This window comes from Pleurodeles waltl, chromosome 5 (genome assembly GCF_031143425.1).
Source record: "Pleurodeles waltl isolate 20211129_DDA chromosome 5, aPleWal1.hap1.20221129, whole genome shotgun sequence".
Taxonomy (NCBI): Eukaryota; Metazoa; Chordata; class Amphibia; order Caudata; family Salamandridae; genus Pleurodeles; species Pleurodeles waltl.
In genome coordinates, this window is record NC_090444.1 from 699143805 (window position 1) to 699163609 (window position 19805).

A 19805-nucleotide genomic window follows, 5' to 3' on the forward strand; every position below is an offset into this window, starting at 1 on the left:
AAACTTCTTTAGTGCACATTTAGCAGCACTCAGTCCTCCAAGGGGAGGCATGATCACGTCATGCAAGGGTGGCAAAGCCACTCTGGGATCTACTGCTTTGGTATCTCTACACAAGGGGAGGAATCTTCAGTTAGGAGTATCCATCAGAAGAATGAGTGACTTATCGTCGATAAAGCTCTCGAGTTGATACTATAACTGCAGAGTTCACCACCCTCCCACCTCTCCGTTTCTTGGTATGGTCTGATCTAAAAAAAAAAAAAAAACACTCTAGTTATTTGTACACTGATTTTCTTTAATCTGCAGATGAACTTGGCATCTCAGGACACACAGGAGTTTATGAAAGAAACTGACATCAACGTGCTTTGGTAGAGCTTCCATCTTGATCAGTTTGTCACTTCCAGATTAAAACTGCCTCAATGCAGAGTCGTCTGGCACCACCTACCGTTGCACAGCCATATATTTTTCGTGTTCCAGGCCAAGTTGCAACCTTCTGTGAATTTACAAGATAAGGAATTTGTGTTTAGATAAAGTATCCACCAAACATATAATTCTCGAAAATAAGGAAACTTGTTCTTGTATACTCAGGACAAGGACCGTACTCTGCTGTGGACAGTGAGAGCACGCTTGGTTCGATCCACCAAGCCAGAGGATGGGTGCAGAATGTCACATAGTCAGTGAGAAGCCTAGGCCTCTTCATGCACACTAGATTAGCATGACAGAAGGGCCAAAATAGATGTTAGGCTACTAGATGTGAATGCAACTGGTCACTTGAGGCAGGGGCGCATGTCTGTATAGTGTGCTTGGGATATCCTTGGCCCAATAAACTTTACCAGCCCTTTAGTAAACCCGAGTTTGTGTTACTGAAATAATAACCTAGTCTCTCAAACACAAAGTAGTTGAATCTATGACTTTGTGCAGCATACATTTGCTTGACTGAAAGGCTGCTTTAGAGGGCATCACTTCCATGGCAATAATCAGCAAACTTCAAGCTCTCACTTATAAGTAACCTTTTACTTGGTTTTCATGATGTTTGTGGTGGAAAACTCTGACAGTCTCACCACATATGCAGGCGAAACATCTCCAACTATTTGTTTCTAGGGTTATAAGCTCTCTAACAAAATATTTTAGAGTTTCCTATCATTTGTGCTAACCATTTGTGCATTACCTATGGTAGACAGCAGATTGGCAAAAGTCACTATTACCAGGTGCCTAGTATCCTGTATTTCAAGCTTAAATAAACTTATAGGAGGTCACGCTCATAATTGTAAATGTCATGCTCATTCCCCAAAAACAAAGAAAGCCAATTCACATGCTTTAGTAAACATTACACACTTGGCTATATAGTAGAGGTCTCTTTTATACTTAGACGTTATGCTTGATCTGATTGCTTTATATTCTTCTCACGTATTCAAGGAAGAGTAGAATGAAAGAGCAAGGAAAAAAACTACTTTCCAGTATACTGTCATTGTTTACCCTCCGTCGCAATACTACCCAGTCATCCCCTTTGAAGTGGATGATGTGTCAACCTTGAGTGTTGACAACACCTGGTAGATAGGTAGCTGTGGTTGGTGATAAGATTTGGAGGCCACTGGGTGTGACACTCATGCAGGAACTTTTCTCAAAATTAACAAACTTTTATAGAAGATTTGTTTGCAGTTCTGCCTGTAGAATATTCACCAGAAAACAATTCCCCAAATTATCAAGTTTTCAGGATAGAACATTTGGCAAATTACATATTGCCATGTGTAAGGAAATGGCTCCCTGTTGCAATTACCCCCCACTTTTTGCCTGATACTGATGCTGACTTGACTGAGAAGTGTGCTGGGGCCCTGCTAACCAGGCCCCAGCACCAATGTTCTTTCACCTAAAATGTAGCATTGTCTCCACAATTGGCACAACCCTGGCACCCAGGTAAGTCCCTTGTAACTGGTACCCAGGGCCCTGATGCCAGGGAAGGTCTCTAAGGGCTGCAGCATGTCTTATGCCACCTTAGGGACCCCTCACTCAGCACAGACACACTGCTTGCCAGCTTGTGTGTGCTGGTGGGGAGAAAACGACTAAGTCGACATGGCACTCCCCTCAGGGTGCCATGCCAACCTCACACTGCCTATGGCATAGGTAAGTCACCCCTCTAGCAGGCCTTACAGCCCTAAGGCAGGGTTCACTATACCACAGGTGAGGGCATAGGTGCATGAGCACTATGCCCCTACAGTGTCTAAGCAAAACCTTAAACATTGTAAGTGCAGGGTAGCCATAAGAGTATATGGTCTGGGAGTCTGTCAAAAACGAACTCCACAGCTCCATAATGGCTACACTGAATACTGGGAAGTTTGGTATCAAACTTCTCAGAATAATAAACCCACACTGATGCCAGTGTTGGATTTAAAAAAAAATGCACACAGAGGGCATCTTAGAGACGCTCCCTGTATTTTACCCAATTGTTCAGTGCAGGACTGACTGGTCTGTGCCAGCCTGCTGCTGAGAGACGAGTTTCTGACACTATGTGGTGAGGGCCTTTGTGCTGTCTGAGGACAGAAACAAAAGCCTGCTCTGGGTGGAGGTGCTTCACACCTCCCCCCTGCAGGAACTGTAACACCTAGCAGTGAGCCTCAAAGGCTCAGGCTTCGTGTTACAATGCCCCAGGGCACTCCAGCTAGTGGAGATGCCCGCCCCCTGGGCACGGCCCCCACTTTTGGCGGCAAGTCCAGGAGAGATAATGAGAAAAACAAGGAGGAGTCACTGGCCAGTCAAGATAGCCCCTAAGGTGTCCTGAGCTGAGGTGACTCTGACTTTTAGAAATCCTCCATCTTGCAGATGGAGGATTCCCCCAATAGGATTAGGGATGTGCCCCCCTCCCCTCAGGGAGGCGGCACAAAGAGGGTGTAGCCACCCTCAAGGACAGTAGCCATCGGCTACTGCCCTCCCAGACCTAAACACCCCTAAATTCAGTATTTAGGGGCTCCCCAGAACCTAGGAAACTAGATTCCTGCAACCTAAGAAGAAGAGGACTGCTGAACTGAAAAACCTGCAGAGAAGACGGAGACACCAACTGCTTTGGCCCCAGCTCTACCGGCCTGTCTCCCCACTTCTAAAGACACTGCTCCAGCGACGCGTTCCCAGGGTCCAGCAACCTCTGAAGCCTCAGAGGACTACCCTGCATCTAGAAGGACCAAGAACTCCAGAGGAGAGCGGCTCTGTTCCCCAAAGACTGCAACTTTGCAACAAAGAAGCAACTTTGAACCAACACACGTTTCCTGCCGGAAGCGTGAGACTTTGCACTCTGCACCCGAAACCCCCGGCTTGACTTGTGGAGAACAAACACCACAGGGAGGACTCCCCGGCGACTACGAGACAGTAGCCAGAGTTGACCCCCCTGAGCCCCCACAGCGACGCCTGCAAAGGGAATCCCGAGGCTCCCCTGACCGCGACTGCCTGCTTCAAAGACCCGACGCCTGGTAAAGACTCTGCATCCGCAGCCCCCAGGACCTGAAGGATCCGACCTCCAGTGCAGGAGCGACCCCCCAGGTGGCCCTCTCCCTTGCCCAGGTGGTGGCTACCCCGAGGAGACCCCCTCCCCCTTGCCTGCCTGCATTGCTGAAGAGACCCCTTGGTCTCCCATTGATTTCTATTACGAACCCAACGCTTGTTTGCACACTGCACCCGTCCGCCCCCGTGCCGCTGAGGGTGTACTTTCTGTGCTGACTTGTGTCCCCCCCGGTGCCCTACAAAACCCCCCTGGTCTGCCCTCCGAAGACACGGGTACTTACCTGCTGGCAGACTGGAACCGGGGCACCCCCTTCTCCAGTGAAGCCTATGTGTTTTGGGCACCACTTTGACCTCTGCACCTGACCGGCCCTGTGCTGCTGGTGTGGTAACTTTGGGGTTGCTCTGAACCCCCAACGGTGGGCTACCTTGGACCCAAACTTGAACCCCGTAGGTGGTTTACTTACCTGCAAAAACTAACAAACTCTTACTCCCCCAGGAACTGTTGAAAATTGCACTAAGTGTCTAGTTTTAAAATAGCTATGTCATTTATGTGAAAACTGTATATGCTGTTTTGCTAATTCAAAGTTCCTACATGAAATACCTTTCATTTGAAGTATTACTTGTAAATCTTGAACCTGTGGTTCTTAAAATAAACTAAGAAAATATACTTTTCTATACAAAAACCTATTGGCCCAAACTTGAACCCCGTAGGTGGTTTACTTACCTGCAAAAACTAACAAACTCTTACTCCCCCAGGAACTGTTGAAAATTGCACTAAGTGTCTAGTTTTAAAATAGCTATATGTCATTTATGTGAAAACTGTATATGCTGTTTTGCTAATTCAAAGTTCCTACATGAAATACCTTTCATTTGAAGTATTACTTGTAAATCTTGAACCTGTGGTTCTTAAAATAAACTAAGAAAATATATTTTTCTATAAAAAAACCTATTGGCCTAGAATTGTCTCTGAGTGTGTGGTCCTCATTTATTGCCTGTGTGTGTACAACAAATGCTTAACACTACCCTCTGATAAGCCTACTGCTCGACCACACTACCACAAAATAGAGCATTAGAATTATCTCTTTTTGCCACTATCTTACCTCTAAGGGGAACCCTTGGACTCTGTGCATACTATGCCTTACTTTGAAATAGTGCATACAGACCAACTTCCTACACCATGTTAGAAGCAAAACGCTAACTGAAAGAAAACATGTACGGTTTCTGTGCAATGTTATTTTCATTAAAGTGCCTCTCAATGTTCATGGTAGTGAAGGTTTTTCTTTTCTCCCCTTCTAGGATACATGGCTCCTCCAATCCCACCACCTGCTGTCATTCCACCCCCAGCTATTCCACCGCCTACTGTTACAGCCCGTAAGATATCATTTGTAATTACGTATTCAAAGGACAGTGAAATGTTAATATTTCAAATTAGTTTTAATTAGATATATGTCATTGGATATAGTAGACAACAATAAGGTGTTATACTGTCATTCTGCCTGCTTGTTTGATTTGAGTGGAGGTAGAACTAACTTTTACTAAATTCTCATGGAATTAACAGAATATGGTGATCTTACAGTTCTAAAAGAGGGGGTGAAGCAGGAGTAGCCATTCCTGTTTAGAAAGCCTTGTTAGATGTTGTATTAGGATGTAGTCTGTTTTCCTGCTTAATGCCATATAGATTTTTTTGAAGCTTAGTCACAATTTTTAATGCTCTTGTTGCTGCAGGCCCTGCTTATTCTCCTTTAGCGCTCACACATAAATGCTCTGCAAATCACTATGTAAGAAAAGTGATTGCAGTGAACGCTGTAACTGATAAAAAGGTTCTGAAGTGAGCTTAATGGAAGAGTACAGACAATAGTCCTGCTCCTTTCCATGAAAAATGACTATGCCACTGGTTATGAACATTCTGGCTTTTGTGAACCCCTAGTAAATCACTATTGGAAGCAATGGACACCGGACACAGCAGTTTTTACGATCTGAACCTTAAAAAAAATACCTCAAAACCACATAAACAAGTATGCTTCACACAGACCAAGTATCTTCTAAAAGAAGCTCCTGAACATCCTCTTTTTGTACAACGAGTGCTAGTGCTTTAATTGAGGCCACTCTCACAATCAAATTAGGGATACCAATTTTAAGATTCCTTCACATTTACAAAGCATTTTAAAGTGCAAAATGTTTACATGCTGCCTTTTTATATATGTATATCATTTAGAAAAATAAATAGCGGGTTAATTAAGTGTACACTTAGAAAGGCTAGATGTAAAAATTAACAGACATGGATCTATGAGTAGGCCTCATTGAGTCCTCTGACCACAGGTTAAGAACTGGTGGTGTATACAATAGGGTGGATACTTAATTTGGACTCTTCATAACCAGGAAAGCAACTCCTAAAACTGTGAGAGAATAAAGTGCCCTAAGCTTGGATACAAACCTCAAATTTTGACACTGGAAAATGAATAATTTCACTGCAGAACATGACCTACTGATTGAGCTCTATCAGCCAGTGCTGCTTATATCTCTGACTCGCTCAGTTACGCATGATGTGCTTGAGGCCAGAAGGTTCGTTTCATGACCCTGTTAATAGGATTGATGTAGACAGAAATAAACTTTGTGGAAATTAGTAAGCACTGAATCTGGCAGCAAGCTTAAGAATACAGAAGTCTAGGTTTACTTCAGAAGGTAAGTCATTCATCTTCGTTTTTCATGGGTTGAGGTTAATACATTTCTGATATTTTCGCTGAGCTGCAGGAATGAAGAGAGTTGATGCGATGGAATGCTCTGTTTTTTTTTTTTTTTTTTTTTTTTTTTAATACAGTTTTGCTAGTGACAGTACAAAGAATGAGAAATTCTTATTTATGCAATAGGATATAAAGTACATACATGTAAATGTGCTAATTTCTTTTTGTTGGACTTCAGCTTTGAGAGTGACTATTTGCAAACAGCCATTCGATTTCGAGAAACTAAATATTTTACATCCTTCAGCCTTTCATAGATACTTATCTACTAATTGAGATGGAAACCTCTAGTCATTTGTAGCCCAAGCTTCTCATTAGAAAAGACCAAAACTTGAGCCACTCAAGTGAGATTACACTTAAATCCTTTCCCTGTAAAGGCTTCTATTTATGTAAAAGGAAGTCACTCTCGAGCTCTGCTAAGAGATATTTCTAATTCCACATTTTTGTCAGATTGTTTTTCTGTGCTTGTTAGTCCTCAGGTATTTTTACATCTATCCTTTGGAATTGTATCCGGGTGATTTTCAGAAACACCTTTTTCCAATTAGCCAATGGCTCAATCACTGAAGTAAGCTCTCTTTAGAACAAGCGATTATAGATGATCCTCAATACTGTCTCCTTCATCCACAGCATATGCCAGCAGAACGCAAATTATGCTGAAAGTTAGCCTTAATCCTGCCCAAAAGGGTTATATTTGGAGGGTTACAGAAAAGGAAGGCCAATGATCAGATGTTATTTGATGAGGAGTGAAGTTTTTTTTGTTTGTTTTGTTTTTCCCCCCTCCTTCGATGCTTATGGGCATCAACTCAACTGTTGGATAATTTTTTATCCACCAGGGGATTCAGAAGTGTCCCATTGACCTCCAGTTTGATTCCACGTGGTGTTCTTCCTGGGCTAACTCCGATCCGTTCCTCATTGGAAGAGATTACAATTGTGCTTCATCAATCGGTTCTCCAGTTATATCTCCTCTTCAACTTGGTTCCATGGTTTGGACTTATTCAAGACCCCATTCGGGGCCCGGTCCCTTCAGGCCTCCATCACTTTCTGGAGGCACAAGAATACCTCGGTGATGGAAAGGACTCCTTTTCGGTTTTGCCCCAAGTGTCACTCCAAATATCAGAGGACAGACCTCCACCTAGTCTGTAACCTCTGGTCTCCTCACCACAAGATGGACTCCTGCGCAGTTTGTCTTGCCTTCCACAACAAAAAAACTGTCATAATTACCTTAGCTTCCATGGGCACTGTCACCAGGATGACATCCCCGACATTTTCCAGGACCAAGACAGAGTGCAAACAGCACCCAGAACCTGCCAACGCTGAGAGTTCTTTTTCTGAGGTGGAGGACTAGCACCGGCTGGCGCAAGACCTGATGAAAACGGTTGAAGTTAGTAGTACACTCCCACAAACTGCTTCTTAACATCACTCTGCCTCTGGGAGGTTAGAGCTTCTAGGCAGCACATGAGGCAATTAAGTGGTCTGCACAAGTCAGAGGGTTGGGGCCCAGCAGCCGCCAAAACTTCAGCGCTAAAGTTGTGCTCCCTGTCTTGCCCATCCACCTTCACCACTTCATCGGTTCCAGCCTCAAAACACCATTGAAACCTGCCTCTGATCTGAAGTTCAGGTCCACAGGGCATCGAAGAACTTAGGCTCTGAAAAGATCACCGTCCACTCCTGTATACTCTGCTGTTTCCAAAGATTTTGACTAGCTGATCCTCCAGCACCTCCATGTGGAGCTTGATGCCCAGCAGCAGCGTGTGCATTGCAGCCAGGTACTGGCTGGATCCTAACCAAATCTCCAGACAAACCTAAGGACTTTATTTCTCAGAAGTGGAAACTGAGTTTCGTGTATGCCTCAAATCCACCTGTAGAGCTGATGCCCAAGATGCCTCAGCGCCATAAAGGCATCTCCCAACCTGCTACATTGCCTTCTCCAATAAATCTCTTTCCTACTATACCACTTCCTGTTAGGCCCACTTCATACCATAAGATTGTCCATCATTCAGCCACCTTCCTCATCAACCATCTGGAGCTGTTAGTAATCCAGCTAGCCCTCAAAGTGTTCTTTCCTCTTGTACATCAAAGAGTAATTCTATTCAGAATGGACAATACAACTGCCACTCCCTACAGTTGTCTTCTCTAGCTCAGAGCATTTCATGGCCGGTGATGCATCATGGAGGCCATCTCCTCATACAGTGCATAACTGGGGTGGACAACAGCTTTGCAGACCTGCTCAGCAGGTAGCATCTACAAGTTCACGAGTGGGAACTACAGACACAAATCCTACGCCCATACTTCCACCGTTGGGGGTTCCGCCACATAGACCTGTTTGCCACTGCCGAAATCACAAAATGTCCAATCTTCGCCTCCAGGCTACCACATCCACAGTACATGGGCGATGTACTGTGGGTGAAATGGTCAAGGATGGATAAGTTACTTACCTGTAAATCCTAGTTCTCTTCCAGGGGTATCCTCATCAAAGTCATAAACATTGAATATTCCCGCCCTTGTGCGGGGACCCCGGAGCATATATATATAAAATACATACATATTATCATGTGTAAAACAGCAATGCAGGCTATAATCATAAATAGGCTAAAATGCTTTATTTCTATGCAAGTTTTTTTTTTTTTTTTTTTTTATATTATAAAATCACAATAGATCATAAATATCTACCTAAGCCCCCAAAACTGGACTTAGGGAAGTAAACAGCAGTAAATAGCAGAGAAAAATAGAAAAAACTACATTGAAAAACAATGAAGCATTCTTAGGCAATAGGCTGCATGCAGGTTAACACAGGAGAACCATAAAAACTTTGGCACCGTGCCTTTAAGACCCTGAGCACCTCCAGTATCCCACCATGCCTCAGGGGTGAAGGGAAGGTGACAGTTGGTTCACAGTTAGGTCAGTACTTTTTTACGGTGACAATCTGTGTAACTGATTAGAAAAATAATCTGTCCTGCACTTCTAGGAGACTTGAGTCCGGGGAGGAGGGTGGGTTGTTTATGACTTTGATGAGGATACCCCTGGAAGAGAACTAGGATTTACAGGTAAGTAACTTATCCTTCTCTTCCAGGGGATCCTCATCAATAGTCATAAACATTGAATAGATTAGCAAGCCCATCCCTAAACTCTGCGGACTGTCTGAAAGAAGTGCAGGAAAGAATATATATTCATGCAAATAGATTTCTAAGAGAGGCCTGCCCCACCTGGGCATCCGCTCTTGCATCCGAGTCTAAACAGTAATGCTTAGTAAAGGTATGCACAGACTTCCATGTAGCAGCCTTACAAATCTCGGAAATTGGTACATTGTTAAGGAGGGCAGCAGTAGCCGCTTTTCCCCTTGTGGAATGCGCTTTTGGCTTAGCCAGTAATCGCTTATTAGCCAGTTGGTAAGAGTTAACAATACAAGACACAATCCATCTTGATATCGTTCGTTTAGACGCTGCCTCTCCTGTTCTTAAATGACCATAATTTAGAAACAAATGGTTAGAATGTCTAATCGGTTTTGTTTTGTCCAAATAGAATTTCAGCACTCTTTTCAAGCCTAAAGAATGCAATGCTTTCTCAGCCGGAGTCTCCGGATTGGGAAAGAAAGTCGGTAAAGATATAGTCTGATTGATATGGAATTCTGACACCACCTTCGGAAGGAAAGATGGGTGAGTTCGCAGAACCACTCTATTATCGTGAAAAACCGTGTACGGTTCTCTGCAAGACAGAGCCTGAATTTTGCTGACCCTCCTCGCTGAAGTAATGGCCACCAAAAAAGCCGTCTTCCACGTAAGGTGCTGTAAAGAGGCCTTGTGGATAGGTTCAAAGGGAGGGCCCATAAGCTTTGACAGGACTACATTCAGTTCCCATGGAGGAGAAGGTCTCCGAATGGGAGGAAAAACCTTTTTCAAGCCTTCTAAAAAATCCTTGACTACAGGTATCGTAAAGAAGGATTCCTGAGAAGGCGACTTACGATACGCTGTAATTGCAGACAAATGAACCTTAATAGAAGATACCTGCAGACCAGACTTCGCTAGATGAAGCAAATAGGACAGTATGACGTCCTCCTGAGCTCGTATGGGATTTATACCTTGTTGAGAGCACCAGATGTAAAATCTCTTCCACTTAAAAGCGTAAGAACGCCGCGTGGAAGGTCGTTTTGACTCTTTCAAGATGTTCATGCACTCCTGTGAGAGCCCTAGGTGCCCATAATGTAGGAATTCAGGAGCCATGCTGTCAAGCTCAGAGAGGGAAGGTTGGGATGTAGGATTCTGCCTTCCATTCTGCTCAGGAGATCCGGTCTGCACGGCAACCTCCTGTGAGGTTTTTCCGATAAGTTGAGTAGGTCCGTGTACCAGAATTGGCGGGGCCATTGTGGCGCTATCAGAATCATTCTGGTTCTGGAGTTGTAAAATTTGTTGATTACTGCCGGTATGAGGGGAATCGGTGGAAAGGCGTAGAGAAATGTCCCTGACCAGTTGATCAACAGGGCATTCCCTTGAGATCCCGGACGGCAGAACCTGGATGCGAAGTCTGGGCATTTCTTGTTGGTTTCGTCTGCAAAGAGATCCAACTGGGGTCGACCCCATTGATCGAAGATGTCCTCGACGACTTCGTCGTGTAGGACCCAGTCGTGCGCGTCTTCTAGATGTCTGCTCAGGAAATCTGCCTCTACGTTTTGCTGACCTGGCAGGTGTACCGCTGTGATAGACATTCCCCTGGCCAGGAGCCAATGCCATATCGTTTGGGATTCTCGAGACAGAGGTAGTGATCTTGTTCCTCCCTGTTTGTTCAGGTAATACATTGTGGTTGTATTGTCTGTCTGAATTAGGAGAGATTTCCCCTGAACCAATGGAGAGAAAGATTTGAGAGCCAGATGGACTGCTCTGAGCTCCAGTAGATTTATGTGATAGTTCTTTTCCTTGTCGGACCACAGACCCTGAGCTTGGAAGGAACCCAGATGAGCACCCCAACCCTGAAGAGACGCATCCGTTACCAGAATGTCGGCTGGAATTGTCTGGTGAAACTGAGAACCTATCGACAGGTGAGGTCTGTGCATCCACCATTGTAGTGATTGAAAAGCCACTGCTGGTAGTCGAACTCTGTCCTCCCAGTGACCCGTCTTTTGGCTCCAATTGTTCTCTAATGCCTCCTGAAGGGGCCTCATGCGTAGCCTGGCATTCGGGACAATGAAGATGCATGAAGCCATGGAGCCCAGAAGCGATGTCACCTGACGAGCAGTAGGTGCATCGGCTGTTAATAGTTGTTGACACTTCCTGTGGATTGATAAAAGTCGTTCCTCCGAAGGATACACTCTTTGGAGCTCTGTGTTTAGTATCGCTCCCAGGTAGTGGAGGTTTTGTGTTGGAATCAGGGTTGACTTGTTGTGGTTGATTTGAAGACCTAGAGACTCGAAAGTTCTTAGTACGATGTCTCGATGTTTTCTCGCCTGATCCGGAGAGGAGGCCTTCACTAGCCAGTCGTCCAGGTAGGGGTAGACGAATATTTTTTGTCTTCGAAGATGTGCCGCTACCACTGCTACACATTTTGAAAAGACTCGGGGTGCAGACTTCAGGCCGAATGGAAGGACTCTGAATTGGTAGTGCTGTGACGCTATCTGGAAACGTAAAAATTTCCGATGTTTGGATGCTATTGGGATGTGAAAATATGCATCCTGTAGGTCGATGGAGCACATCCAGTCTCCCTGATGCAGTTGCGGGACAATCTGGTGAAGGGCTAGCATCCTGAACTTCTGTTTTCTTATGTACTTGTTCAGGAGCCGTAAGTCCAGAATTGGCCTGAAGAGGCCCTGTTGACCTTTTTTCGCCACCAGAAAGTAACGGGAGTACACTCCTTTTCCTTTTTGTGCCGAAGGAACCTTTTCTACAGCTTTCTTTTGTAGTAGTGCGAGAACTTCCTTGCGTAGCAGGCTGAGATGAGAAGGAAAACCTCTTGCTGGCGGCAAGTGTGGAGGAGGTTTTTTGAAAAGGAGAGAATAGCCATGTTCGACAATATTGAGCACCCATTTGTCTTTTGTGATGGAGTGCCACTCGTGAAGATGATGCGTAACACTTCCCCCCACCGGAGTGGTGCACAGTGCTGAGGGAAGCAATGCCTCACTGCTTTGTTGGTGTCTTTGCTGTAGACTGTTGAGGTCTACTTGACCCTCGGTCTCTTGTGGGTCTACGTGCCTGAAACAGGGGACGTCCCTGTCGTTGTTGTGGCCTCTGAGACCAGTGAGGGGTTTGAACCCTCTGCTGGAATGGTCGTCTGTCGTACGTCCTGTACCTCCGCCTGAAGTCTTTCTTACGTTCCAGGCCCATTGCCCTCATCGTGTCCACTTCCGTTTTCATTCGGGCCATCTCTTCATCCGCGTGGGTACCGAACAACGAATTGCCGCTGAATGGGAGGTTTAAAATGCGTTGCTGTGCTTCCTGTTTCAGACCCGTGAGCCGTAGCCAGGAAGACCTCCTAGCGCAGATTCCGTGCGCATACCCATGCGCAGCCAAATCCGCCCCGTCCGCCGCCGCGCTGATGACCTGGTTAGATACTAGGCCCCCTTCCTGCAAGATTTCCTGGAAGTCCTGTCTATCTTCCCTGGGCAACTTTTCTGTAAATCTGTGGAGTGAGTCCCACAGAGAGCGGTCATATCTGCCCAGAAGTGCTGAGGCGCTGGAGACCTTCATAGCAGATGCCGCCGTACCGCACATCTTTCTCCCCAGGGAGTCTAGGTGTCTGCTCTCCTTATCCGGGGGGACTGTGGAAGATGATGCCACAGAGTGTGTTTTTCTGGCTGCGGCTAAGATCACAGAGTCCGGTGGCGGATCCTTCCGCAGGAATAAAGGATCTTGCTCCGGAGCTTTGTATTTCTTTTGAATCCTAGCCGGGGCAGACTTGAGAGTGGCTGGAGACAGAAAAGTGTCCATAGTAGGTTGCAGCAAACCCGGTACTAGTGGCAGCAGTTTTCTCGAGACTGATCTGTGTTGTAGGGTCTCAAAGATAACTGAGGATGAGGTGGCCGGTTCCGGTACCTCAATATTTAGCTTCTGCGCTCCCCTTAGAAGAACCTCATTAAAAGTGGTGATATCATCCACCGGGGAAATCCTAGCAGGTGGAGAATCTGTGAGTGTAGGGGAGTAGCGCCCAACAGACGATCCTGAAGAAGACCAAGAAGGTGATCTTCTGCGTGGTGTTCACGACCTGGTCCTCCTTCGGGAACGGGACCTGCTCCGAGAGGCTGTAGCAGAGTGTGCAGGTCTTGTGGTCGGCTGACGAGAAGCAGAACGAGCCCGTCCTGCTCTAGCTGTAGGCGATGGCGTTCTCGGTAATGAGGCAGTAGGAGAATACATCCTAGAGTATTGGGAATCCGGGGATGCTGCCGGTCTATTCAGGCTCTCTAACCATCTGGGTGATAGAGTGATGGGAGAAACATGCCCCGATGAGCCCGCTCTGGAATGGGATGATGCACTCCTTATAGAGACCACCGGTGAGGGAGCTTTGTCCGCTGGCTCTACTGCCTGTGACACAGCTGAAGGTTGTGTCGACGTCGATTGTATCCTCGACGTCGAAGGTTGTGATGGCTGGTCTGTTCTCGACGTCGAAGGTCTTGACGTCGAAGGCCTTGACGTTGAATGTCTTGACGCCGATCGCGGGACCTGGACTTACTCACCGTCGTGTGTCTCGACGTTGAGTGGCGAGTGGTCGACGGCGGATGTTCATGCCGTCGTGGTGGTTTTGGTGTCGTGTCCTTCGACGCCAAGGGGTGAGACGTTCTCGACGGCGAACGGGAGCGCCGGAGATGGCTCGACGCCGAACGGCGGCCTGCCGTCGACGGAGATGTACCCCTGTGTCCATGCTTCGACGATTTGTCCTTCGACGTCGGTCTGGTCACCGTCGACGGCGATCTATGCCGGTGAGACGGTGGTGCCGATGACGTCGATGGAGAACAAACAGGCACAATCCTACCTGTCGACGTCGATCGGGCCATTCCTTCTGTTGTAGGTCTGGGAAGTGAAGAGGATGTTGACTTTTTCCTCTCCTGAAGCCCATGTAGCCTGATCTTCTCTCTGTCTTTGAGAGTCCTCCTTGACATGTTCTTACAATACTTGCAGGTGTCAGGACAGTGACTCTGTGGCAGGCAGACAATACACAGAGAGTGTGGGTCTGACTGGGCTTTCTTCTTCCCACAAGAAGGACATTTTACAAAAAGAGATGGCATTTTCTGTCAAAAAAACTTCCAAACTCAGACAAAAGATGTTATCTGTCGAGTAAACAGGAAAAACACTATTTTTTAAGGATTTTTCTGAAGAAAACTCAGAAAAACTGAGAGCTCAATGCTCCAGGATCCTCTCAGAAGAAGCCGGAAAAAAGAACTGACCTAACTGTGAACCAACTGTCACCTTCCCTTCACCCCTGAGGCATGGTGGGATACTGGAGGTGCTCAGGGTCTTAAAGGCACGGTGCCAAAGTTTTTATGGTTCTCCTGTGTTAACCTGCATGCAGCCTATTGGCTAAGAATGCTTCATTGTTTTTCAATGTAGTTTTTTCTATTTTTCTCTGCTATTTACTGCTGTTTACTTCCCTAAGTCCAGTTTTGGGGGCTTAGGTAGATATTTATGATCTATTGTGATTTTATAATATAAAAAATAAAAAACTTGCATAGAAATAAAGCATTTTAGCCTATTTATGATTATAGCCTGCATTGCTGTTTTACACATGATAATATGTATGTATTTTATATATATATGCTCCGGGGTCCCCGCACAAGGGCGGGAATATTCAATGTTTATGACTATTGATGAGGATCCCCTGGAAGAGAAATTTGCATACACTTTTACGGCTCTCCCACTTCTTGCACTAGTATTTTGGAATCTTTGACAAATATCTTTCTCTCATTTCACTAACCTTAACCTAGACCAGACAGCCTTAGTTTACCACCCTTCTCGACCTCTCTTTAGTGCATCACAAAAAGCTGCCCACCCAGCTGGATCTTCTCTCCCAAAATCAGAGCAGTCTCTGGCATCCCACACCTAAACAGCTTAATCTTGTGATTTGGTTGACTAAGTCTTAGAATTTGGGTACTTCATTCTTCCTGCAAAATGCATGCATGACCGCTCTTAAAGAGGCATGCAAGCCTACAACAAGAGCTTTCTATGCAGTTGTTACGCTACTGCCTCCCTTGACAAAGTGATCCTCTCAAAGCAGCAGTCATACACATTTTTTGTTACCTGCTTCACTTGAAGTGAGGCCTTGCTTACACTTCTATCTGATTTCACTTGCCTGCTGTCGCTGCTTGCCTCCAAAACAGAAAACACACTCCACTTTTCAGGATGCCTGTTATCAAACCTTTCCTGGAAGGCCTAAAAGGTGTTATTCCATCACAGGTGCCACCGGCTCTTGTATAGAACCTCAACAGTGTTCGTAGTGAACTAATGAATCCTCCTTTTGAACTGATTCAGTCTTGCTTCTTCAAGTTTCTTTCTTGATAAGTTTCTTTCTTGATAAGTGGCTTTTCTAGTAAGCATCACTACAATCAGACGTGTTAGTGAGAAACAGGCTCTTACACTAAAAATGATACTGTGGTGGGATAGAAATTGTACCATGATTGGATAGTCCTCAGGACAAACCAACCAACCAAAGGTGGTCTCTACCTTCCACCTCAATCAAGCCTTAGGACTCCCAGAGTTCTTCCCACATCCAGAATCAGTAGCAGAATGGGATCTTCACGCATTGGTGTCACAACAGTGCTTATGTATTGTTCTGTAAAGCACACAAAATGTGTCTTCTCTCTGCGGCTAGTATAACATCCTGGTCTGTCTGTTCAGATGCATACAGACCTGCTATGCTAAAATCAATCAATCAATCACTGCATTTGTAAAGCGCGCTACATACCCGCAAGGGTCTCAAGGCGCTGGGGAGGGGGGGGGTGCCTCTGGTCGAAGAGCCAGGTTTTGAAGAGTCTTCTGAAGGCCAGCAGGTCCTGGGTCTGTCGTAGGATGGTGGGGAGAGTGTTCCAGGTCTTGGCGGCGAGGTTGGAGAAGGATCTGCCGCCGGCGGTGGTTTTTCAGATGCGGGGGACTGTGGCGAGGGCGAGGTTGGCTGAGCGGAGGCTTCGGGTGGGGGTTTGGACGCTGAGTCGGTGTTGAGGTAGGTGGGTCCGGTGTTGTGCAGTGCTTTGTGTGCGTGGATCAGGAGCTTGAAGGTGATCCTTTTGTTGACGGGTAGGCAGTGCAGGCCTCTCAGGTGGAGTGTGATGTGGCTGCGGCGGGGGACATTGAGGATGAGTCGGGCCCAGGAGTTCTGGATGAATTGGAGTCATCTCAGGAGCTTGTTTGTAGTTCCTGAGTAGAGGGCGTTCCCGTAGTCGAGTCCGTTGGTGATGAGGGCCTAGGGAACTGTTTTTCTCGTGTCGAGGGGGATCCATTTGAAGATCCTGCGCAGCATACGGAGGGTGTTGAAGCAGGACGCGGAGACGGCGTTGACTTGCCTGGTCATGGTGAGAGTGGAGTCGAGGATGACCCCCAGGACGCGTGCGTGGTCTGTGGGTTCCGGGGCTGTGCCTAGTGACGTGGGCCACTGTAGGAAGTTGGCTCTGTATGTGCTATTTCAAAGTAAGGAATAGCATGCACAGAGTCCAAGGGTTCCCCTTAGAGGTAAAATAGTGGTAAAAAGAGATAATACTAATGCTCTATTTTGTGGTAGTGTGGTCGAGCAGTAGGCTTATCCAAGGAGTAGTGTTAAGCATTTGTTGTACATACACATAGACAATAAATGAGGTACACACACTCAGAGACAAATCCAGCCAATAGGTTTTTGTATAGAAAAATATCTTTTCTTAGTTTATTTTAAGAACCACAGGTTCAAATTCTACATGTAATATCTCATTCGAAAGGTATTGCAGGTAAGTACTTTAGGAACTTCAAATCATCAAAATTGCATGTATACTTTTCAAGTTATTCATAAATAGCTGTTTTAAAAGTGGACACTTAGTGCAATTTTCACAGTTCCTGGGGGAGGTAAGTTTTTGTTAGTTTTACCAGGTAAGTAAGACACTTACAGGGTTCAGTTCTTGGTCCAAGGTAGCCCACCGTTGGGGGTTCCGAGCAACCCCAAAGTCACCACACCAGCAGCTCAGGGCCGGTCAGGTGCATAGTTCAAAGTGGTGCCCAAAACACATAGGCTAGAATGGAGAGAAGGGGGTGCCCCGGTTCCGGTCTGCTTGCAGGTAAGTACCCGCGTCTTCGGAGGGCAGACCAGGGGGGTTTTGTAGGGCACCGGGGGGGGACACAAGCCCACACAGAAATTTCACCCTCAGCAGCGCGGGGCGGCCGGGTGCAGTGTAGAAACAAGCGTCGGGTTTGTAATGGAAGTCAATGGGAGATCTCGGGATCTCTTCAGCGCTGCAGGCAGGCAAGGGGGGGGGTTCCTCGGGGAAACCTCCACTTGGTCAAGGGAGAGGGACTCCTGGGGGTCACTCCTCCAGTGAAAGTTCGGTCCTTCTGGTCCTGGGGGCTGCGGGTGCAGGGTCTCTCCCAGGTGTCGGGACTTAGGATTCAAAGAGTCGCGGTCAGGGGAAGCCTCGGGATTCCCTCTGCAGGCGGCGCTGTGGGGGCTCAGGGGGGACAGGTTTTTGTACTCACAGTCTTAGAGTAGTCCTGGGGTCCCTCCTGAGGTGTTGGATCGCCACCAGCCGAGTCGGGGTCGCCGGGTGCAGTGTTGCAAGTCTCACGCTTCTTGCGGGGAGCTTGCAGGGTTCTTTAAAGCTGCTGGAAACAAAGTTGCAGCTTTTCTTGGAGCAGGTCCGCTGTCCTCGGGAGTTTCTTGTCTTTTCGAAGCAGGGGCAGTCCTCAGAGGATGTCGAGGTCGCTGGTCCCTTTGGAAGGCGTCGCTGGAGCAGGATCTTTGGAAGGCAGGAGACAGGCCGGTGAGTTTCTGGGGCCAAGGCAGTTGTCGTCTTCTGGTCTTCCTCTGCAGGGGTTTTCAGCTAGGCAGTCCTTCTTCTTGTAGTTGCAGGAATCTAATTTTCTAGGGTTCAGGGTAGCCCTTAAATACTAAATTTAAGGGTGTGTTTAGGTCTGGGGGGTTAGTAGCCAATGGCTACTAGCCCTGAGGGTGGGTACACCCTCTTTGTGCCTCCTCCCAAGGGGAGGGGGTCACAATCCTAACCCTATTGGGGGAATCCTCCATCTGCAAGATGGAGGATTTCTAAAAGTTAGAGTCACTTCAGCTCAGGACACCTTAGGGGCTGTCCTGACTGGCCAGTGACTCCTCCTTGTTGCTTTCTTTGTTCCCTCCAGCCTTGCCGCCAAAAGTGGGGGCCGTGGCCGGAGGGGGCGGGCAACTCCACTAAGCTGGAGTGCCCTGCTGGGCTGTGACAAAGGGGTGAGCCTTTGAGGCTCACCGCCAGGTGTTACAGCTCCTGCCTGGGGGAGGTGTTAGCATCTCCACCCAGTGCAGGCTTTGTTACTGGCCTCAGAGTGACAAAGGCACTCTCCCCATGGGGCCAGCAACATGTCTCTGGTGTGGCAGGCTGCTGGAACTAGTCAGCCTACACAGACAGTCGGTTAAGTTTCAGGGGGCACCTCTAAGGTGCCCTCTGTGGTGTATTTTACAATAAAATGTACACTGGCATCAGTGTGCATTTATTGTGCTGAGAAGTTTGATACCAAACTTCTCAGTTTTCAGTGTAGCCATTATGATGCTGTGGAGTTCGTGTAAAACAGACTCCCAGACCATATACTCTTATGGCTACCCTGCACTTACAATGTCTAAGGTTTTGCTTAGACACTGTAGGGGCACAGTGCTCATGCACTGGTACCCTCACCTATGGTATAGTGCACCCTGCCTTAGGGCTGTAAGGCCTGCTAGAGGGGTGTCTTACCTATACTGCATAGGCAGTGAGAGGCTGGCATGGCACCCTGAGGGGAGTGCCATGTCGACTTACTCATTTTGTTCTCACTAGCACACACAAGCTGGTAAGCAGTGTGTCTGTGCTGAGTGAGGGGTCTCTAGGGTGGCATAAGACATGCTGCAGCCCTTAGAGACCTTCCTTGGCATCAGGGCCCTTGGTACTAGTAGTACCAGTTACAAGGGACTTATCTGAAGGCCAGGGTGTGCCAATTGTGGATACAATGGTACATTTTAGGTGAAGGAACACTGGTGCTGGGGCCTGGTTAGCAGGGTCCCAGCACACTTCTCAGTCAAGTCAGCATCAGTATCAGGCAAAAAGTGGGGGGTAACTGCAACAGGGAGCCATTTCTTTACACAAGCCCCCCCCCAGCCCACAGGCCAGGAGACTCAGCCCAAGCTGGGAGAGTCTTCCTAGTCTGTCAGGCGAGGAAGAGTAGGAGAAATAGGCTGGTTAGTTGCAGGGCCTACTCTGCCTTACATCCTTCTGTTCAGGTCATTCCCTTTGGGGAACTGACCCACTTCCACAGTGATAGGACCTAGTCTGAATTGCCTCTTGTCTGCATCTTCAATGTCTCCACCCATTCTTTCTATTCTGGTTTTAGAGGTATCCACCTCTGCTAACCTTATCTTGGCCAGGGTTACCCCTAGCTTACCCAAAGAGGTTACCCAGAGCTGGAGTAACCCCAC

At 47.0% G+C, this 19805-nt stretch overlaps 1 protein-coding gene across 3 annotated transcripts in view; it reads left to right on the top strand.

Moving 5' to 3' along the window:
* SCAF8 (SR-related CTD associated factor 8) overlaps window positions 1-19805 on the top strand; it is a 1507655-nt gene that overhangs the window by 826278 nt on the left and 661572 nt on the right. For all 3 annotated transcript variants that reach the window (XR_011203719.1, XM_069234634.1, XM_069234635.1), the window contains exon 19: window positions 4783-4857. Coding sequence is in view for 2 of the 3 variants with exons in the window: in XM_069234634.1 (XP_069090735.1) it covers window positions 4783-4857 (75 nt within the window). In the remaining variant the exon portion in view is untranslated. The remainder of the gene's footprint in view (window positions 1-4782; window positions 4858-19805) is intronic.